Here is a 23975-nt window from a genome sequence, read left to right on the forward strand (position 1 = left end):
TCGTTATTACTTAAAATTAACCAGCTATAAGGGCAAAAGGTAATTAGAAGACTATGGACTGAAATTCTTATTCTGGGGTAGTTCTAAATAAAAGTAGAAAATTGGTTTGGCATTGTAATCCTATATAAATTCAACCAAGTAATTAAGGTCCGTGGTCTGTTTTTGGACAATTCTATAAAACTATTTTTCTGAGTTGAATAAGTACCTGAAAATAAAAATCTAGAACAAAAGTCACCTGTTTTAACTGATATAAAATACTTGGAATGAATACGGAATCCTTTCTTTTTTTTAATCAAAAGTATGATGATTATCGTGCTGTCCCTTTTCGAAAAAAAAAAAGATCTTACATTTAGGAGGACATGTACATACAGATAACTGCATTTCCTGACTTGGGTGCAAATCAGTTTACATATGAAACAAGAAGACTGCATTAAGAGTATCAACTAGAACAATGTACTCTGATGTATCAGCAGTGAATCTCTGATGGCTGATTTGTTTATGGTAAATTGGTAACATATCCGGGCACTTAGAATACAGAATTTGTCCTTTGCTCTGTGACTTAAGCAAGTACAGCTGATGGCTGCCCTGAAACCTAAACAAAAAGAGCTCAACAGGCTCCCAGGTTAACTTTCAGGGCTCCAGCAGCCCCACTGGGCAAACTTTTAGTCATTTATCCCCATGATTATGCAACACCCAGCAGCTAGAAAGAGCTAAAGGAGAGGGCTCACAACATTGGTTTCTACAAGCCAAGCCACTGGCACACAGGTACCAGGTAATTAATCATTCTTCATGTTGGTTCCTCTCCTTTAGATGTCCATCTCAAACTGAGCATCTTCACCTGCAGCAAACACAAAAAAAAACTTAATGCATGACCACTAAAAGAGAATAGACCACTAAAAGAGAATAGTATGAGTTTGCACTAGTCTAACCCTTGTCAACCAGACCCATTACTGTTTGTGTACATAAGGTGACTGAGCACAAATCAGGGAGGTTCCAGTGGAAACAGTTCCAGTTCGGTCAGTTTAAAAGACTAACCTTGCCCTGGCTTGGCATCGTGGTTGTTGATGTTTTTAGCCTCATTCCTCTTGTTTTCATTCAGGACGTTCTTGCTTGTCACTCCTGGGATAACCGGCAGATGTGCTGGCGGGTCTGGGCGATAGGCGAGTTACGCCGGTCTAACAGGAACTTGCGATCATAGATTATTCGGGTTCCTGCATTGTCATAATAAACACACTGTCATAAGATGGTTTTATTACATAACTACCAGCATGCATAAAATGTCATAATCCTAAAGCGATCTGACATATTTCCTTTAGTGTTGCAAACAAGAAAACAAGTCACACTTGGTTGAAAACAATATGAGAATGAGTAAATGATGATAATCATCCACCTTAAAGTGAAACAGACGTTAATATGGCACATTTTAATGCTTTTGAAATCACAAAGACTAATTTACTATCATTGGTCGCAAAAAACGGTAATAAAATTAAGCAATCAAGACACTGGGTAGGATGTTTACTGCTACATGTATTATATTAAACATATATGGAGAACGGCACATTCCTTTGTTCTGTCTATTCTGTCCATCAATCATGTTGATCAGAGAGACGCACAGGCGGCGCTGTTTTGTTTAGAACTACATGATGTGTCTCAAAAACACAGGAAACAGCCTTCCTCGTCAACATGTTTTGGTCATCGTCCAGTTTAAACTTTCGACAGTTTGAGCGTTATCACACTACAGCCAAACTAACTAAAGGTTCCTACAACCCCTTAAAGTCTAAGCAAGTTACAGAACACAATGTTTTGAGACACAGCCTTTTATGTGGTCACGGCTTCCTGGCCAACACAGGCACCCCTCTAAACATTAAACTGTCTCCACACAAACAGCAGGTGAACACCTGCAGATATAATCTGGGTTGTTACCGTCCCGGGGTGGTGGAGAATAAAGTGCCTCCAGGAGTGGTGCAATAGTCGTGAGGTAGCTGCGTTGACTCGTTGATCAGCACCGTCCTGGTCGGGATGGCCCTGCTCTCACTAAGCTGACGACTGGACGACATTGCCACTTGCTTCAGGTGCTAATCAGAACGCTCGAGCGACAATTTTTCCCGACGGAAGGTAAAAACCTCGGCCCTTTCCCCTCGCTTCTTATCGCTTTCCCAAGGCTTTCTTAACGTTCAGCTCGTCCTCCCAGCCGTCAGCACCGACCCCTCCCTCCGCCAGGCAGGAAGCGAAGAGCACTAGGAGGATATGACGTCAACAGAGAATCACGTCTCACAAACGCCCACTCCGCAAAAACGTCATTATTTATTTAATATTTAGCGAGGATGACTAGATGGTAGAATGAATATATTCTATTATATATAAAATCAAATAATATAATTTTAAATATTCATTATAAAAGAAAGGTTACGAGAGCGTAAGAATATAACAAAGCGACTAAACCAGTCTATGGAATAAACAACGTACACTTCAGATTATATTACTAATAATTGAGAATTTTCAAATGTTTTAGAAATAAATCTCTTATGCTCACCAAAAATTCACCAAAAAAGCAATATTGTGAAATATTATTATAATTTCAAATAAGTTATATCAAAGTTATTTATATCAAATGTTATTTTATGTTATTTATGTCAATGTTATTGTGTCAAATGTTATCTGGATTTTCAGCAGTCAGTCTTGAGTGTCACATGATCCTTCAGATCCATTTTTCTAATATGATGATTGTTTGCTCAAGACAACAACAACCCCATTTGGGCACTTGGTTAGGGACAGCTAAACAGGTGTTTAGAACTGTTTAGAAAATAAAGGTAAGACTTGGTCAGGCTGTACAACCAACTCAAACCAGGCGAAAAAAAACAGCTTAGGCTGTTTTTAATGAAAGAAACCGCATTAAAAGTGTGTTATTTCCTATTTCCTTTTACAAGATCTAACACTGTCTACTATCACTGCCGATTCACAAATCAACATGCGCTTACGTATTTTGCGCAGATCAGTCTATGCGCATGCGCAACTTCCTCTAGCACATCGCTGCAGTCTTTTTACACACATCCTGCCGGAGTCAATACACAGAGCGCACAATATGAGTTTCTCCACTGAAGAAAGAGGAAACCCTAACACTTTAAGTTATAGGATTTATTTCAGTAAGTATATATTCTGTTCTTCGGGGATTGGTGATGAGAAGTTTGTACGGTAAGGACAGTTACCGTACAATTAAGATGAAAGGGGCTGGGCCGCAAGTCCCACGTGTCGCTTTTTCTCGCGTCATTTATGACCTAAAACCTGATTAAATTAATAAATTTAACGATTTAACGAATTTAGATGATAATCGGTCCATAAAGTTTTTTGTAATTTCTGATTAACTGTAGCTCTGTGTAAAGTTATTTTCAGTTTGAAGAAAGCAAACCTGTTAAACCGGTTACATTTAAAAAACGAGAGTCCCAAAAAAATTATATGTAATTATTACCAACAGTGCAACATCGCAAACTATGTTATTTTTGTTTGCATTGTTGGTATAACCTAAGCTCATTAAAATGTGTAAATGAAGGACAAGTATAAAGGGTTTCTTTTATAGATAGTCATATATACTGACTGCATTGTTTAAAATGAGTTCGGATGAATAAAATACAAAGTTACTAAAGCAGATATAACTATACAATTTTCCACAAAATTGGGTATGCTCTGTTTATTTTAGTTGCCAGCTGTGCATCTCATCCTTAGCAGCAGCATGACGTCACCTGCTCTCTTCTGACAAGTAAAAATTATTGACAAGCTCTATGCACACACGGCAAGATCATTGTTATTAACGTGTGCAGTGTAAAGCAATAATTCACTTCAACATAAAAATTGTGTAATCACCAAACCATCAAACCAGACTTTCTTCTTTGGAACACCTAGTTAAAAGTTATAGAATATCTCAGCTTTCTTTGTACATGAATAATGGAGCGATTAATTCATTTATCTTTTGGATTATTTTATATGCTTCATAAAAGTCAATAAATGCATCCAAAACATACCATTTAATAAAGTTTAAGTGACTGGGCTTGACAATTTCTGAATGTCTGATATACTCTTATAGAATTATTATTATTTATTTATTTTTAACCAGAGAGCTCAGATGGAAAGTACATTTCACCATTCCATGACATACCTATGTATGCAGATGAAGCTCAGGTACAGTATGTTCATTTAATTGTTCATTGTTAGTTTCTCTTCTCCTAGTCCAGGGGTAGGCAAGTTCGGTCCTAGAGAGCCGCAGAGTTCAGCTTCAACCTTAATCAAACTCAAACACACCTGAACAAGCGATTACTCCGGTACAGGCAGGTGAGGGTTTTTTTCAGGGTTGGAGCTGAACTGTGCAGGACTGCGGCTCTCTAGGACCGAACTTGCCTACTCCTGTCCTAGTCTCAGTGTAGATCCCCCTCCCTTATGGGACCCCTTTGGCAGTGAACGGCCATTTCACAATCCAGCACAGTGTATATCAGTTCTTTATCAGGTGAAGGTACTTGGTCTGTAAGTGGAGTGATCTTTACCCCCTTTCATTAGTGTCATCTTAAATTGTTCAATACTTTGGACTGTTCTGATATCTTACCGGTGTAAATCTTTGATTAATCATTCTCATGGCTTTACATACATTTTTGTGTTTAGGTATATTAAGGTTAAATTATTATGGGAATGTCACATTTAGGCTACTTTCCTTTTTTTTAAATAAAAAATCAATTGCTTTAATTTTCTCTTTAGAACATTTTCCACATGGTTGTTGAGGTACCACGATGGACAAATGCAAAAATGGAGGTAAAGTATGACCAACAGTAAAAAAACTACACCACTTGCAGTATAACAGAATAAAACAATAGAACAGAGGACTTTGTAACAGGCTATTTGTTTTGCAAGGTCATATAGTTACACACTTACACGTACAGTTAAAGGAAAAAGACTTTTAACCTACATTTTGTGGTGGGTTGTGTATTGACATTCAAACTAAATAATGACTCATCAACTAGTTGGTGTTTCTATGAATGACATTATGGTTTACTTCTCAGATTGCTACAAAAGACCCACTGAACCCCATTAAGCAAGATGTGAAGAAGGGCAATTTGCGCTACGTGGCCAATGTTTTCCCTCACAAAGGCTATATTTGGAATTATGGAGCAATCCCTCAAGTAAGCTTTAAATCAGCACTGATCATCACACATTAAACTCAAACAATAAAACAGAAAGAAGGTAGAAACTGCTTCAGTTTCTGGAATCAGTTAACTGTTTAAAATACTACAGATCAAATGTTTGGGATCAGAAATGTATATTTTTTAATTCTTTAATTATTTTTTGGAAAGAAATCTCTTATGCTCACCAAGGTTGCATTTATATGATCAAAAATAAGGTAGAATATTATGATATATTAATTTTCTTTATTTTTTTTATTTAACATATTTTAAAATAGTTATTTCTGTGCTGGTAAAGCTGAATTCTCAGAAACCATTTCTCCAGTCTTCAGTTTCACATTTAGAAATCATTCGAATATGCTGATTTGCTGCTCAAGAAACATTTCATTCATCTTTTATAACATAATAAATGTCGTTATGATCACAAAAGTGTTAATTTGTTTTAGAACAATCTTATTGAACCCAAACTTTTAAATGTTAGTTTAAATCTGTTCCATCTTCATGAACACAATTATAAACATATTCTTTTAGTACTTGATAGTTTTATTATGGCTTGTCAATATGAAAATATGATGGTACAGATTTTCCTTCATTTCTTGAGAAATACATTCCATCTCACTGCATTCCAGTGATTTTGGCGGAGACAGATTAGCATTATTCAAACTGAAATTAAAAACCTTTCTTGTAGATATGAATTGCATGTGCCATTGTGTTGTTTCCTCCCCTATATTTTTAAACGACTTTCTTTAAATCTTTTCTGACAGACATGGGAAGACCCTGGGCACAAAGACAATGACACAGGGTGTTGTGGTGACAATGACCCAATCGATGTCTGTGAAATTGGAAACAAGGTATAGATATCAGTGTTTGTCTTATTCTGTGAAAGAAAGCCGAAATTATTAAGCAAGCTGTCATACGTGCAGCTACAGTTGGATTAGATAAACAAACCCCACAATGCTGGATCTTCAAAGGTGTGCTGTCGTGGAGATGTTATCAAAGTGAAAGTCCTGGGTGTTTTAGCAATGATCGATGAAGGTGAAACTGATTGGAAAGTCATTGCAATCAACGTTGATGACCCTGAGGCAAAGGACTTGAACAGTAAGTTACACTCGTTGCTTTCAACTTGACTTAGAAGAGATACATATATGTGATACATTTTTCTGGTGTGAAATATAGACATTAGTGATGTGAAGAGACTCAAGCCTGGCTACCTCGAGGCCACAGTTGACTGGTTCAGGAGATACAAGGTACCTGATGGTAAACCTGAAAACCAGTTTGCATTCAATGGAGAGTTCAAAGACAAGGTGTGTAGTTCAGAAAATTTTAATAAACAAGCTCTAATTTGCAATTGGTCATATTAGTCATATTAAATATGCTACATTTATTCCAGGATTTTGCCACTGAGACGATCAAAGCCACGCATGGTTTCTGGAAGGCACTGATCTCACAGCAAGCCAATGCTGGAGAACTAAACTGGTAAGGGAATTTTTCTTCAGTGGTACGCAATTTTTTGCTCAGTTTGCATGGTATTTTATTTCAGTTCTGACTGTTTGCACTTTCATTTTCAGTCACTACAGATATAACCTATTGTAGACATGGTTTACTGCTGGAACACATCAACATGATATAAAATATAAAATAATTTTCTTTGCTTTTCCCCTCTTTTAACTTGCTAACTTGCTTTTTTCTCTTTTACTGTGCAGCAAGAACACGTGTGTCTCAAAGGGAGACAGTCCATTCTGCTGTTCGGCAGATGAAGCCAAAGCAGTTGTTGATGGAGTAAGAACTTTGTTTTTGCTTTCAATTAATTTGATAATAGCATAAATAGTGGTTACTTTTGTTAAGTAAGACTTCACTATTGTAGTAACTAAAACAAATTTTTCTTTTCATTTTTCAGTCTTGCCCATGTGGAGAGGCTAGTCCAGTTCCAAGCTCAGGTTTGATTTTGTTTTCGTCTCTTTTCTTTTTTTTATTTTTTCTACATTGAAACATCAGATCTCCAAAAAAATACTGTTACTTATCCATTCGAGTTTACACTTTTTTTTTCAAGATGTGACATGATATTTACTTTGTTGTACTGTCTTTTTCAGTTGAAAAATGGTTCTACTATGCAAAGAACTGAAGAACATAACACTGTTAATGGACCAGTCTCATCATGTTTTGAATATGTATGTCATCATCTGTATAGAATAATGGTATTTTATGAAAACAGGGGCACTTAACACCTTATTTAGGGGATTGAATATCACATTAACATTTAGGGGAGCTAACCAATGTCTTGCTAAGTTAAGTTTTATTTGATAATGGTTGGATATTCTGTGTGTGACCGGGGAATTTAATTGACCACCAGAAACACTTTTAGCGGGTTTACTTACTTTGTAGTTTATTCATTTAGTATTTTCAAAAGAATGACATGTTCTGAAATGTTTAACAAGAGTGTACAAGAAACCGTTCCGGCTCAAAATAGACCGGAAACAAAGAAAAAGAGTTAAATATCTATTTTTGAAAATAGACGGAACAAAAAAAACAGAGAAGGATACAAAGAGCTGAGAATAAAGTTTAAATCTCACAGCTCTATATTTCTCAGTGTATAATTATTCCTAATGTTCAACAGATTGTTCCACAATCCAACTGCTATAAGCAGAAACAAACTCTTAACCATCGCAAACACGGCCCCGTAAAAATACAGCCGCCACACAAAGATACAAAAGTTAAATAATTAAATACAAAAGGAATACCACAACAACAAAATGTTGTGAGACGCTACAGAGAAACTACCACACTAAAATCACATGTGGTACTACACGGTACAATACGGCAGTGGGAATACTATACAAAATAAACAAAGCATAATAAGAACATGGAAATATTACCCACTTACATATAATTTGTGAAAAATAAAAAGATAACACTCACAAAATGATGAGCTCCTATTTTACACCTCACATTCACTTTATGAGGGCTGAAATCCTCAACAAAATGCTGTACTGTAAATAATCAGATAAAACATCAACACCTGAAACATTTGCACAATGTAAAAAAATGTGTAAAGCCACAATTGAACAGGCCTATACCGCATGGTGTGACGTCATTCCATCGTACACAATACAACTTTAATAACATGACATCTTTAGAAACCACACAACAAAATATATATCCAGAAATGATATTTAAGAGGAAGATTAGAAGGAAATACTAGATTTACCCTTGGATGGTCTTAAATGTCACTGATTACAGAGAGTGCACATCTCCCCAACGTTGCTCCCTGCACATCACCCAAAAAGATCTGAAAACAGCACATGCGCATTTCCCATGCATAATGCAAACAGCACCACCTACTGACGACTCAAGGAAAAATGCAGATATTAACTGTTTCTTCTGACTTAGTAATTTACAGAAAACAGAAAATAAAAATACAATAAGTTTAACGATGCAAAGGGAGAAATAAATTACTATACTTTTTACCACTCGGTTACATTCTCCCCTGCAATAAGTCAGCGTCCTCGATGACTCACTCAGTAATAAATTCAGTATTCATGGCACCTCGTAATGCCTTCTCAAACAATGCAGTGCCAATACTGGTCAGCACTTGCGACACCATATCTGTGCTGACACTTACTGCATTACAAGCAGACCTAGGTGCATGGAAAGGATTTGTGTGAACACCAGCAGTTGCACGCTTACTTCTGCGCACAGCTGGAACGGGTACTTCTCTCTGAACTCTGTCACACATTTCACCAGTTTCAAAACCTAGAGACCGAATAACCTCATCTGCAACCTCTGCATTTAAGGCCACACCATCAGATTCTGCAAAATCTCTACCAGTGTCAGATGATACTGGTACTTGGTTACCTTCAGAGCTACCCAAGGTACCGGGTGCCTCTGAGTTAACTTGAATGTTGGTGGCCCCTCTTACAGAAGGTTGCACAACCTCCTCTACGACCACAAAATCTGGCTCAGAAGTGTCATTCTCAACCATGGTAACCTGCTGTGTATCTGGCTGAGATCTGTCCCTACTCCTAGGCCTAGGAGTAGGCACAGCACCTGGACGCAACTCTGACCGGTGAACCTTTTTTGAGGGCCCTCCCTCTAAAGGTTCCACAGTGTAAGTCGTGCCTATTACTTCCACTACTCGGTACACAATTGGGCTCCAGGCATCTTGAATCTTGTTCCTGCCTGGAAACCGCTGACGCAAATACACCAACTCGCCCACACCGACCTGGGGACAAAATGCCTTCTCATTCAAACGAGTCACTCTCTCTAGAGCTTTTTCCTCTGAGTACTCCCTAGCTTTCTCATGGGCATACCTCAGCCTCTCCTGATGAACAGATAACCAGTCTTGCTTCCCCTCAGAGACTTCCTCACCACCCAGCAATGCATCAATGGGCAGATGTGGCTGTACCCCAAAAAGAAGATAATAAGGGGAAAAACCGGTAGTAGCATGTGGCGTCACATTATATGCATGGACTAACTCTGGCAAGTACTCAGGCCAACGCCGTTTCCGTTCCGGGGGTAGTGTACGTAACAGGTTGTGGAGCGTTCTGTTGTATCGTTCACATTGGGCATTTCCCTGCGGCCTATAAGGGGTTGTACGGGTCTTTTTCACCCCATAGAGTCTGCACAGCTCAGCGATTACCTCACTTTCAAAATTTCTGCCTTGATCGGAGTGCAACCTCTCCGGGACGCCATACTTCATAAACCACTCCTTCAACAAGACCTTTGCTGTGGTATCGGCCTTTTGATCTTTGGTGGGAAATGCCTGTGTAAACTTTGTGAAAACATCTGTGACAACCAGAACATTTTCACGCCCGTCAGAAGCAGGCTCTAGGACAGTAAAGTCCACCGCAATTACTTCAAGGGGCCTGGAAGCCAAAAATGCTCTCACAGGGGCACGGACTTTGGGCTGCGGCATCTTTGTGAGGATGCACCGTTGACACTTCTTTACCCATTCCTCCACATCTTCATACATACCAGACCAAAAACATCTCTGCTTCAACAACCCCACAGTCCGTTCAATGCCCTGGTGCCCCATATCGTCATGCACACTCAGCAGCACTCGCTCTTTCAAACACGCTGGCAACAACAACTGCCAACAGCTCTCCTCAGAAGAAAAATCTACTACCCGATACAGTAACCCATTACGTTCTCTGATAAAACTCCACTGCTTCAGAAGACACTTCGCTGACTTAGATAACGACTTTCTTTTTGGGTGCACTGGTCTCATTTTCTTGTCCCAGAATCTTCTAAATTCTCTCAGAACAGGGTCGCTTTTCTGAAACTCAACCAGCTGTTCCCTAGTATAGCCAGGGAGTGTATGAGTGTTTCCTTGGAGACCAGTGCCAGCTTGTTCTCCAGCCTCCAATGCACGGATCTGCCTCAACCTGGCGCACTCAACACCCTTAAATGCGAGTTCAGGTCCCAAGGCTGTACCCCGACTAATCACACTGCAAATCGCTATACACTCATTCCAGTCAGCGTCCGGATCAGATTCAGGCTCCCCTGCAAACTCCTGCCTAGACAGCGCATCGGCTGCAGCATTACTCTTTCCCGGTCTGTATTTCACCTCGAAATTGAAGACAGAAAGCTGTGCTACCCACCTCTGCTCAATCGCTCCTAACTTGGCGGTTTGCAAGTGACAGAGCGGATTATTATCTGTGATCACTTCAAACCAGGACCCAAGTAAATAGCCACGAAACTTCTCAACTACTGCCCACTTGAGGGCCAGTAGCTCGAGCTTCATGCTACTGTAGTTGCGATCATTTTTCTCTGCATTACGCAACCTACGGCTGGCGTACGCAATGACCCGCTTCTCATCACCCTGTTTCTGATATAAGATGGCACCTAACCCATTCTGGCTCGCGTCTGTTTCAAGGATGAAAGGGCAACTGAAATCTGCGAAACCAAGTACCGGGGCTGTTGTCAGTCTATCCTTTAACTGATTGAATGCACAATCACATTCACTAGACCACAGAGTACTAAAGTGACGACCACTTCTGGCACACCTGCCTTCCCTCAGACAAAAATTTACCAGGTCATGTAAGGGTCCAGCTATCTTTGAAAATCCCTCAATAAACTTCCTATAATAGCTGCAGAACCCCAGAAATGACCTCAACTCCTTGACATTCTCCGGGATCTTCCAATTACTAACTGCAGCAACCTTGTCAGGGTCAGGTGAAATCCCCTGCACTGACACCTGATGACCAAGGAAGCGCACAGTGTCTTGGAGAAATCGACACTTCCCTAGCTTCACCTTTAAACCAGTCTCTGCCAACCGCTTCAGCACCATCTCCAGTCTTTCTAGATGTTCTTCAAATGTTTGTGAAAACAACAAGATGTCGTCTAAGTACACTATCAACACCTGAAAGATCAGATCGCTCATGACAGCTTGCATAAGCCGCTGAAAGGTCGACGGTCCATTACAGACCCCAAACGGCATCCTCCGGTACTCAAATAAACCAAAGGGTGTCGTGAATGCAGTCTTGGCTCTATCCCGGTCACTCACCGCAATCTGATGATAACCAGAGGCCAAGTCCACAGTTGAGAAAACTTTGCTCCCCGGAGGGCATCAAAGCTCTCGTCAATTCTAGGTAGCGGAAATGCATCACGCCTTGTCTTTGCATTGAGCTTCCTATAATCTACGCACAAACGTAGTGACCCATCGGTTTTGCGAACTAATACCACTGGCGAGGCATAAGCACTCACACTCTCTTGAATGACACCCTTCTTCAGTAACTTTGTGATATGCTCTCTAACCTCTTGGTATTGATTGGGTGGAATGCGTCGATAAGGCTGATTCACCGGAACGTCATCAGTCAAATGTATCTCGTGTTGAACCTTATCTGTATAACCTAGATCATCATCGTCCAAAGCAAATACACCTAAATACTTCTCAAGAACCGCTTTTAGCTGAACCTGCTGTTCAGGCGTGCCTCCCATGTCGACATGATCCAGGACCGATTGGATGGGTGGTTCAGAACACTGACCGACACCAACAGTGACCCGTTCTGTGTCTGCGGAGATTCGCTGAAACTTCACTTCGCAGGATGAACCCGCAGTGCTACCATCTATCAGAGACACCATACCCAAACGAGCTCTGGGCTGAAGCCAAAGGTCTTCCTGAGACAGGTTAAGTACTCTCACTGGACACAAAGGTAACTCTGATGTGACCAAGGTAGGTACTACAACCAAACCTCCTGGCAAGGGTGTGTTCACTGGTTCAACCAACCATGCAGAGCCATCCCTTTTTTTTTTAGATTCCACACCCCTGATCAGGACAGTGGCTGCAGACCAAGCAGGCACATGGGCAGGAGTCTTACCTGCGACACGAGCGAATGAAACTCGCTCCACTAACTCAACCGATTGGGCCTGCTGGAAGGCTACCCTCCAGTTGGAGTCTAGTCTCCCACCTAATGCAGTGTCAAATTCAGCGTGAACAATCTGTCGGCACTTACTAATAATGTTCATTCCTATAAGCACAGCCATAGACGATGGACTAGGAGTTTCTTTAACAATCAAGAAGCCACACTCAGGCAAAGTCATCCCCATAACCTCCACGTCCAGCTCAATGTAACCCAAATAAGGAATGTCTAAACCGTTGGCTGCTGTGATCTTCAGCCAACCTGAAGTTGACAACACATCACTCTCATTACCAAACAGATGCTCTCGGAAGAATCCCTCTGTGATGGTACTAACCTGACTACCAGTGTCGAGCAGACATGACACTAGCACACCCCTGATTTTCAAGTCCACCATAGGGCACGTTCCAACTGCTCGTTCAAGGAACCTATCTCGACTGGTTCCCTCAGGCGGTGAACCAGACACTGCCCCTTGCGTTGCCTGACTCAGCGCCATGGAAGGACCTGGGTTTTCTTGCCTTTCATTGGTCCTGGGAGTACTCTTGGGTCTCCCACCCCGTCTCATAGTGCAGCGCCTAGCAATATGCCCAACCTCATTGCATCGGAAACAGATAGGTTCTCCCTCCTCTGTAAACCTGGGAGGAGACTTTGACGAGGGCACAAAATTTTGCGGAACTGACACTGATCGTTGTGCAGTCAACTCCTTTACCGCCTTAGTGAGCTCTGAAATGGTTTGCTCTTGCTCACTTATTCGCTTGTCCTGCCGTGTAATCACTTGTAAAATATCATTTAACACAGTGGATGTTTGAGCCTCAGACCCGGCAGCATTATCCTTAGTTTCACTCAGAACTTCTGAATGGATGGGTCGATTATTTGCAACTCTAATCGGCCTGCTCTCTTCCATTGACCAAAGAATGGCTTCATTACGTATCTCAAGCAGGGTCAACTGGGGCTTTTCTCTGATTGTTTTACGCAGCTCTCGCCTTAATGCAGCATCTCGCACACCCTCCACAAACTGATCACGTAAAATTCCCTGCTCATTAGCCAGACCACCTGGGGACTGTTTTGTGACAGAGCTTAATAGGCGAGAGAGAGCATGAGAGTAATTTCGAAGGTCTTCCCCCTCCAATTGTTTGCGATTGTAAAACATCTGCAACAATTGTGTCCCGCTACGCCGTTCTCCAAACGCTTCCCGTAGGAATGCAAACAAATCACTGGCCTGTCTGGACTGGTTTCCCACACATAAACGCACCTCTTCAAGTGCGGGCCCCCTCAGATGTGAAATAATAAAGTCCAACTGTTCTTCCTGGGTTTGATCTCTGGCCCGTAGAACCCTTTCTACCTCCTCAATAAACTCTTCTACAGACCTCCCATCTTTGTTGTACTCCCCGCAAAAGGGTTGAATCTGACGTTCACGAGGGACATAAATATAAGAGCGAGTTGAATTACCCCCACCAACTGCCCTATTGGCCAGAGCATCATCCCTCCAATCTCTTAACTCTTGAATTTGACCTCTCATTTGCTCTATAACATCATTACCCACAGCCCCCTCAACAGGGACATCTACCCCCCCTGCAGGCAGTTCGTCAGTGTCTGACATTTCTTACACAAGCAGGTCAAAATAAAATAAAAATAACTCAGGATGAACAACTCAGTCAAATATAAATGTCCTTGGTGTAAAACTCGTCCAAACTTCCCAGTCCTTTCCAGTACCTCAGACGCCCTCGCACTGATACACAGTTCTTGGATGGATCCGTTAAATCCTGGAAGCTACGCTGCACATTTGACAGAAGGAATCACGTCAACCTGGACCAGTCTTCTGAGCAGTCGTCACACCTGGCACCCCGTAAACCCGATCAATCAACGTCGATCACCACGTCCACAACCGCAATCCTCCACGCTCTGGACGTCCACTGCCTCTGCAAATTATTCACCACTGCCGTATTGCCCGACAAAACACGTCGCTCATCACAAACAAATCAAACTGAATAAACTACCCCACTCCTGGTACCAAAAATGTGTGACCGGGGAATTTAATTGACCACCAGAAACACTTTTAGCGGGTTTACTTACTTTGTAGTTTATTCATTTAGTATTTTCAAAAGAATGACATGTTCTGAAATGTTTAACAAGAGTGTACAAGAAACCGTTCCGGCTCAAAATAGACCGGAAACAAAGAAAAAGAGTTAAATATCTATTTTTGAAAATAGACGGAACAAAAAAAACAGAGAAGGATACAAAGAGCTGAGAATAAAGTTTAAATCTCACAGCTCTATATTTCTCAGTGTATAATTATTCCTAATGTTCAACAGATTGTTCCACAATCCAACTGCTATAAGCAGAAACAAACTCTTAACCATCGCAAACACGGCCCCGTAAAAATACAGCCGCCACACAAAGATACAAAAGTTAAATAATTAAATACAAAAGGAATACCACAACAACAAAATGTTGTGAGACGCTACAGAGAAACTACCACACTAAAATCACATGTGGTACTACACGGTACAATACGGCAGTGGGAATACTATACAAAATAAACAAAGCATAATAAGAACATGGAAATATTACCCACTTACATATAATTTGTGAAAATAAAAAGATAACACTCACAAAATGATGAGCTCCTATTTTACACCTCACATTCACTTTATGAGGGCTGAAATCCTCAACAAAATGCTGTACTGTAAATAATCAGATAAAACATCAACACCTGAAACATTTGCACAATGTAAAAAAATGTGTAAAGCCACAATTGAACAGGCCTATACCGCATGGTGTGACGTCATTCCATCGTACACATACAACTTTAATAACATGACATCTTTAGAAACCACACAACAAAATATATATCCAGAAATGATATTTAAGAGGAAGATTAGAAGGAAATACTAGATTTACCCTTGATGGTCTTAAATGTCACTGATTACAGAGAGTGCACATCTCCCCAACGTTGCTCCCTGCACATCACCCAAAAAGATCTGAAAACAGCACATTCGCATTTCCCATGCATAATGCAAACAGCACCACCTACTGACGACTCAAGGAAAAATGCAGATATTAACTGTTTCTTCTGACTTAGTAATTTACAGAAAACAGAAAATAAAAATACAATAAGTTTAACGATGCAAAGGGAGAAATAATTACTATACTTTTTACCACTCGGTTACATGTGTAACAGATACTAAAGTTAGCTAATAGTCTGGTCAAACTCAGGTACTGTAAAATTCTGAACAAATGCTTTAATAAAGCTTTTCTCATAAGACACTACTATCAGACATTTTTTGTTAATACCTTTTTTTGTATTCCATTGTCTTTACATTACTGAAATATTATGTTGATTACTTGTTGTTTCAAACCCACTTGACTTTCTTTGTTCTGTGCATCAATGGATAATATGCTGGCAGCCTCGTTTACTTTTTTTCTCATACAGTGTAAGTGAGCGGGGACTGGAGATGCCATTCTACCTTACATTCATGAAACAATGTTATACAAGTGTGGAACAAGAAATGATGGAAATTATTTTGGATGATCTAATGCTTTACAATTTAGAATTTCAACAACAGTTTAACATTTTATGATTCTACACTACCCCATTAGTATGCAATTATACCTCTATTTGGGCAATGATATGTTACGCAAAAGTGACAAGAAAACTATTTATAATATAGCAAAAGATTTATGCTATAAATTGTTCTTTTGAACTCAGAATCCTGATTAAAATGTTACAGTTTAAATAAAAAATAAAATAAAATACGCAGCAGAAATGTTTCTTGAGAATCAAATCAGTATATTGTTATGATTTCTAAAGTATCATGTAACACTTGAGTAATGTCTGCAGAAATATATGCTTTTTATAGTAATACATTACCATTTAAATTATATTAAAATAGAAAACTGTTCTTATAAATTTTAATATTTTTTCACAATATTACTGTGGTTTATACGAATGCACCCTTGCAGTGAGAATTAAAGACTTTTTTAAAAACTTTTTTTTTTTTTAATCTTACGGTTCCCGAACTTTTGAATGTAAAGTCTTAGCTGTCAGAATAAACAGCCGCAAGTCGGTCAACATTTAGCACCCCGATGCCAACACATTAACCTACAATCGATCTGAGACCACCCTATGCAGCTACGCAGTTCCGGTTAAACGTCAAATTCGGGCTGTTTTTCAGCAGTAGAATACAGACCGGACTGACGGGTCTGCAACAGAAGAGGATCCTCCCAGGTATTTACACGAATATTTTCCTATTGCAGCGTATTTTGTTCTATGCTGTTAGCAAATGACGCGACAATAAATGTAGACATTTGTTACAATGTTTCTATTAAACAAGGTTTTAAGGCTTTATCTAAAACGTCAGTTAACATTTTAACCCTTACAATACCATACTTTGCTCATTCAACTTGAGCATATCTGGCTGTTGTTTTGAGTGTGTTAAAGCGCCTCCACTATGGACGTGTTTCTAGAAACGCGCGCTTAACATTTGCGCTGTGAATAGCCTACTGCGGTGTTTACATGTAAGGTAGAGTTGGAAAACAGTATTTTCACTTCGACATGTATGCATCTTAATTTACAATGCAAACCCTTATTACTGTGTACTTGAATTTGAACGCGAGTTGCTGTCATTTGAGTGACAGCTATGTCTGTGTGCTATATCCAAGGCGTCAAATGACAAGGTCTCACAACTAGAAATAGTTTCTTGCGCATGTTGTGTGCGGGATATTGGTTAATACATACGAGGGGGTTTATATTTCTTTTCTTAAATGTACTCTTGGAGACGTTAACTTGGGTCATTTAATAACAGCTGTTTTTCGCCTGCTTACAGTAGATTTAGCTAAAGAGCTTATTCTGGAGTTAGCAGAGCCCCTTGAAAAGTCTGGGATCTTGTACTGCTTTTAAACAATTCTCTCATTCTGGTGCTCATTTATTTCAGGGAACAGGCTACAAAAATGTCTTTCATATTTGATTGGCTGTACAGAGGATTCAGCAGTGTGTTACAGTTATTAGGTAAATTATCACAACCATACTGAAATACTGATGAACACAAATAATAATGTAGCTGATTTTTCTTATTGTTTTTTTTTTTTGTGTGTGCTTTCATAATCTCATTACATTTTAGGACTCTATAAAAAGTCTGGGAAATTAGTATTTCTTGGATTAGACAATGCTGGAAAAACAACATTATTGCACATGCTAAAAGATGATCGACTTGGGCAACATGTTCCAACACTTCACCCTAGTAAGTTGCCTAAAGTGCAGCATGTTTTTCTCTTTTCATATGAGCTGTATACATTTTTCATCGATATGTTGAAGCAATCATTGTACACAATGTACCGTATCTTGTCTTATCTGTTAGCATCTGAAGAACTGAGTATTGCTGGGATGACTTTCACAACATTCGACCTGGGTGGACATGCTCAAGGTAAAAATAACATTTATTAATAAATGATTAATATATATGGAATTTAAATTGCAAAAAATCACTGATATAGTTAAAAGGAGATTTGTTTGAAAAAAAAAAAAATATAACAAATTTGTTTAGAAATTCCAGAACAACCTTAAACACAATTGATTTGATCTATTCTCAATCCTCAGCAAGAAGGGTTTGGAGGAATTATCTTCCAGCGATAAATGGGATTGTGTATCTTGTTGACTGTGCTGACCATGAACGTCTACTAGAAGCCAAAACGGAGTTGGATGTAAGTCTACATTTTACTTTCTTTTAGAAATATAATCAATGGGTTTGTATATGACCAGTTATTTACTAATGAATGTTTATCTTTGAACACATCCAAACTCTCAGAAAAAAGGAACCAAGTTGTCTGCTCCGTGAAAGTTTTGTACTTTTTTTAAAAAGTGCAAAGGAATATCACTGCACTGACATCAGTGCACTAATTTCAATTTCTTCCCAGACCCACCAATCAAAAAACAGCCATGTATTTGAATAATAATGAGGGCACCTTGCTTTTTAATCATAGGCCCTCTTAACTGATGAAACCATCTCCAATGTGCCAATCCTTATTTTGGGGAATAAAATCGACCGTCCAGAAGCAATTAGTGAGGATGCGCTGAGAGGAATGTTTGGTCTTCATGGACAGACCACAGGAAAGGTAGGTCATTGAGGGAATAAATTTAATATATGTATAACTTGTATAGTATATTTTACACAATGAATGATATTTTCTGGAGCAGTACATGGTCTTTTGTCTCACACAGGGGAATGTATCACTGAAAGAACTGAACCTGAGGCCAATGGAAGTCTTTATGTGCAGTGTGTTGAAGAGACAAGGATATGGTGAAGGTTTTCGATGGCTTTCGCAATATATTGATTAACCTATTTAATGTGTTTATTAATTAAAAACCTGTGTATCCTTATTTATTAATTGATTATTTATGAATTAATGAAACTAGTAACCAGGGGTGTTATATATATTATCTGAGCCTATAAAATCCAGTGTGGTGATAGAGAAGTATCTGAGATATGCATTAATTCAAGCTACAGTAGAAATTACTTACATAAGTTACATTTACCTTAGCAATATGCTGTTCCCTTTTCTAAAAGCAGGGATAGAAATAGTTTGCTTTAACAGTTGACTGAGCTGGGTTATTTTAAGAGTCGGCGTCAAGTTACAGAACACTTTTTTTCAATCCAGTGTGGATTTGCATCAGTGAAAGGTAAACATACCATTGAACATTTAAATCAAGGATTTTAATCAGGTGAACATCACTTGTGCTGTGAAATTCTGATGTGAAATCATCAGAAGATATAGAATCAGTGTTTTTGTTTTCATGTTACATTACCTCAGTGCCTTAATGTTGGTGTTTTTCCCCTAGTTCTGTATTTGCCACCTGTTCAAAGGAAAAAAACTTCTGAAGTGATATAGTGTGCTATGCCGGTGCCAATGGATACATGCTTGCTTATCAAAATTACCTGAGATTTAAAATGAAATATTTCTATCTAATATATAAAAAATGCAAATATTTGATTTGTATGTAGTATTTTGATACTTTTAAGACTGTGGTTATGTAGCACTCAGTTTACATTAGCCTGTTTCAACACTAAACTACCCGACTGTGTAATGAGTACTTGTTGACTGCCATCTGTAACTTATTTGGAGTTATGGCATGAGAGTATATAGGCTTTTTTAATTCATAGAAAATATGCATGGGCAATGGAAAATGTGTCCTATTACTAGGTCACTTTTACCCATACTTGTAAATAGGCTTAAGTAAAAGGATTGGCAGTGTCAATGCTGCTTTTCTTTTGAATTAGCTAATTATGGACATGCACATGTAGCATTTCTGCACTGAAGAAAGCATTAAATAAATAAATAAATAAATATATATATATATATTTTGAATTTTCCGTGTGTACTTTGATCTAAAAAAAATCACACATATATGTAGGCCTATATGAAATTATGAATCGTAAAAACATTTAAAACAACTGTGACATTATAGTAAAAAAAAAAAAACCTTACCCTTGTGACGTGACCATCTGAATGAACAAGCACATTGTTGCACAAGAAAACATTCGTAAAACGTAATAAACGACGTCTGGTTTGAATTCGAAAACTTTCTTTGTTGTTGGATCTTTTCAATGAATCATTTGAACTGTTTAACTAAAACGTCTCGACATACAGTAGCAATCGTATTTTTAACGTGGACGTAAAAGAATCACTGAACCGGTTTTACGAAACGAATTGTTCAAAAGAGTCGAACTCCAAATTGCAACATTCATCGACCACGTGACTAGTTTTACGCCAATGAAACCATACCAGGAAGACATCTCGGTTACGTATGTAACCTTGGTTCCCTGAATAGGGAACGAGATGCTGCGGTGACGTCACCACGTATGGGAACACCTCTGGTGTGACGAATGTCTGAAGCCCTATACCATCCCGCCAATCCTATTGGCCAAATGGCGCATAGCACCACCCTGCGCATGCGCACGCATGATATACCTGGGTGCAGCGCGCCATTTCGCTCAGATTTCATGACTGAAGATGAAGAGTTATCAAGGTACGGAACGGCCAGAACCGCAGCATCTCGTTCCCTATTCAGGGAACCAAGGTTACATACGTAACCGAGATGTTCCCTATCATAGGTCACTTCGATGCTGCGGTGACGTCACCACGTATGGGAACGATATACCAAAACGCCTGACGTACCTGATAACTGAGATCAGAGGAAGCATCTGCTCAAGCGGAGAGAACCCGGGAGCCAGGAGCCATCCTCACATCCAGACTGTAGGACTTGATAAAAATGCTCGGTGAGGACCATCCTGCCGCAGCACAGATATCATCCATAGAAGATCCACTGAGAAAAGCTTGAGAAGAAGCCACAGCTCAAGTGGAATGAGCCTCAATTCCTAAGGGCGAAGCGAGTCCGCGCGCCTCATAGGCCAAAGAAATTGCCTCCACCAGCCAATGGGACATGCGCTGCTTTGTAACCGCATGGCCCTTACTTTTATGTCCAAAACAGACAAACAGCTGGTCAGATTCATGCCAAGGGGCTGTACGATCCACATAAGTCTTTAAGCTCTCACAGGGCAAAGACTTAGATCTCTTGATCCAGCCTCAGCAGGTGAAAAAGCTTCCAGGAACACTTACTGAAAGCGAAAGAGGTTAGATGCGACCTAGGAACATAGTTAGGCCTGGGCCGCAGCAGCACCTTCACAGAGCCCGGTGCAAATTCCATGCATGAGGGTGAAACAGAAAGAGCCTGTAAATCCCCAACTCTCTTGAGGGAGGATAAAGCCATGAGAAGAAATGTCTTCAGTGTCAAGAATTTATACGATACGGGCTCCAAGGGCTCAAACGGATGCCCTGATAAACCTAGCAACACAAAGGATAAACCCCATGAAGGAACTCGAACAGGGCGGAAAGGCCTCAGCCGTCGCGCACGCTGTATGCAACGAGAAACTAATGGATGACGCCCCATAGAGGCACCGCCTAAGTATTCGTGGTAAGCTGAAATGGCTGCCACGTAAACCTTAAAAGTGGCTGGTGTTACGCCATCCGAAAAACAATCCTGGAGGAACTCCAGCACTGAAGCCACTGGGCAGTAAACTGGATCCACATTACGATTGCCACACCAGGCTGTAATCAGTCTCCACTTGAAAGCATATAAGCGTCTCGTAGAAGCTGCTCTAGAATTCAATATAGTCTCAGCGGTTCCAACAGAAAGACCGGGACATACTAATGCACTCCGCTCAGTGGCCACGCCCACAGTTTCCACAGATCCGGCCTCGGGTGCCAAATCAGCCCCTGTGCTTGTGATAATAAATCTTGCCTGAGGGGAATCTCCACGGAGAGCCCGCTAGCAGACTGATAGATCCGCAAACCACGGCTGCGTGTGCCATCGCGGAGCCACCAGCAGCAGCTGTTCCACTCTGTCCCGCCGTATTCTGCATAATACCGCTGGGATCAAATGAATCGGAGGAAAGCATACAGACTGGTCCTGGGCCAGCTGTGAGCTAATGCATCCACGCCCAGGGGCGATGGGGGGCATAGGGAGAACCATAGCGGGCAATGCGTAGTCATGTTAGACGCAAATAAATCCACTTTCGCTTTGCCGAATACCCACCATAAAAGATTCACCGTCTGGAGTTGTAATCTCCATTCTCCCTGTTCCAGAGCCTGTCTGGATAGCATATCCGCTCCGAAGTTCAAACGTCCGGGGACATGAACAACTCGGATCGACAGAAATTTTCTCTGAGACCAGAGAAGAACATGTCTCGCCAGCCTGCACAGGGGGCGAGAGCGTAATCCTTCCTAATGATTCAGGTATGAGACAAACGCTGTGTTGTCTGATCTGAGCAGCACAAGACGGCCGATCAGCAGATTCGCGAATTACTGGAGAGCCAGAAAACTGCCAGTAATTCCAACCGGTTTATATACCAACTGCGTTGTGCAGCTGTCCACACTCCATGGGCTGATAGCCCTTGACAAACAGCTCCCCAACCGGTCAAAGACGCATCCGTCGTGACGGTCTCTGGGAAAGCTCAATCCCCAGCCGAACCCCGGTAGGAGAAACTCGGTTGGCATCCATAGTTTTAACGACATCACACAACTCCGTGTCACCGAAATCGTCGGATGCGGAAGACAACGGGGTGAAATATTTCGTCTTTCCGCCCACTTTTCCACTGAAAAGGGGCGCATGTGAAGTAACCCCAGACAAATTACGGGGAATGCCGCTGTCAATCGTCCAAGTGGTTAACAGATGGAGGCCCTGGAGCCGCAACGGGGCCAGAGCTACATCCATGCACTGAGAAGTACGGGGTCTACGACTTCTATAGCCCCTTTGCTCAGCAGAGTTGACATCTCCTGTCACAACACTGCTATTACCATCAGTCTACCACCGTGGAAAGAATTCAGCGGAAAGAGGCGGGCCTCTAAAAAGCGAATTGGTGTATCCGTGACAATTGTGCGTAACACCCATTGAGAAATGCCGGGCAAGCGTTACACGCGACCCAAAACGATACTAGCAGTTTCTCAAATTTCCGCTTTCTGCAACGTTGTCATACACAATGTCCGTGCACGGAAAAGCCTGCGGCATTCGTGCACAGGGGAAGTGTATGCATAAGAGCTATTGCGTCCCGTTGTGTATAATCCTGAACGTGTCCACGGCAGGAATTAGACCAACGAATTGAACATCAAGCTCTGCCGCTAACTAAAACGGCGGCTGTGCGAGCCGTCATAAATGGGTCGTCTGTGTAAGACCCTAGAATCACCCCTCAAAATCTGAAAGCTGGATTGCGCAGTGTCTGAGGGATTATTAGTTATTATTTATGCCTGGCGTCACAGCCCGATCCAATGCTGCTCGAAGCGCTGTTTGCTGCGAGACAGTCAATGTCAGAGCGTAGGGACTGCAGTGAGTGTGTTAGATGCGCATTAGCGGTCCAACAGCACTCTATAGTGGAGGGCACAGTCCCTGGCGAACATGAAGTAAAGCGCATGCGTAAACTCGCTGCGTTTCGTTGTGTATAATCCTGAAGCGTATCCACGGCAGGATTCAATTCACCAAGATAAAAATCGGGCCACGTCGCCATTGCGAGAACGTGGCGGCTGTATGAGCAGTCATAAACTGGCCATCTTTGCCAGCCTTTTGTACCGCCCCTCAAACTCTGAAGGCTGGATTGTGCAGAGTGTCTGAGGGGGCGCTCAAATGATAACTCAATCCAATGATGCTCGAGGTGCCTTTGCTGCGAGACAGTCAATGTTAGAGCATGGGGACTGCAGTGAGAGGGTTGGATGTGCATTAGCAGTCCAACAGCACTCTCTAGTGGAGGGCACAGACCCTGGCAAACATAGAAGGAAAGCGCAAGCGTCAAACTCGCCGCGTTTCGTTGTGTATAATCCTGAAGCGTGTTCACGGCAGGATTTAATCCAACAAGATGACAGTAGGCCACGCCGCTAGCGAGAACGTGGCAGCTGTGTGAGCCATCATAACTGG

General features: G+C 40.9%; 2 protein-coding genes and 1 long non-coding RNA gene across 3 annotated transcripts; 2 read left to right on the forward strand and 1 right to left on the reverse strand.

Moving 5' to 3' along the window:
• The first annotated feature begins 2968 nt into the window (after window positions 1-2968).
• Window positions 2969-7441, forward strand: LOC113074861 (inorganic pyrophosphatase-like). Its single transcript, XM_026247587.1, has 11 exons — window positions 2969-3143; window positions 4109-4173; window positions 4741-4794; window positions 5043-5162; window positions 5927-6013; window positions 6134-6260; window positions 6339-6466; window positions 6553-6638; window positions 6866-6941; window positions 7060-7099; window positions 7253-7441. The coding sequence occupies exons 1-11, from the start codon at window positions 2969-2971 to the stop codon at window positions 7282-7284; spliced, it is 990 nt and encodes a 329-aa protein (XP_026103372.1). The 3' UTR covers window positions 7285-7441.
• Window positions 7442-14571: 7130 nt separating this feature from the next.
• Window positions 14572-15328, reverse strand: LOC113074862 (uncharacterized). The gene is made up of 2 exons (XR_003280837.1): window positions 15131-15328; window positions 14572-15044 (listed from the first exon to the last, which is right to left on the reverse strand). It is a non-coding gene; the product is annotated as an uncharacterized LOC113074862 (long non-coding RNA).
• Window positions 15329-16589: 1261 nt separating this feature from the next.
• Window positions 16590-20034, forward strand: LOC113074864 (GTP-binding protein SAR1b). The gene is made up of 7 exons (XM_026247590.1): window positions 16590-16745; window positions 17452-17525; window positions 17638-17757; window positions 17875-17940; window positions 18114-18217; window positions 18497-18628; window positions 18735-20034. The coding sequence occupies exons 2-7, from the start codon at window positions 17468-17470 to the stop codon at window positions 18849-18851; spliced, it is 597 nt and encodes a 198-aa protein (XP_026103375.1). The 5' UTR covers window positions 16590-16745; window positions 17452-17467; the 3' UTR covers window positions 18852-20034.
• Window positions 20035-23975: the final 3941 nt, after the last annotated feature.

This window comes from Carassius auratus, unplaced genomic scaffold (assembly GCF_003368295.1).
Source record: "Carassius auratus strain Wakin unplaced genomic scaffold, ASM336829v1 scaf_tig00015516, whole genome shotgun sequence".
Lineage (NCBI taxonomy): Eukaryota > Metazoa > Chordata > Actinopteri > Cypriniformes > Cyprinidae > Carassius > Carassius auratus.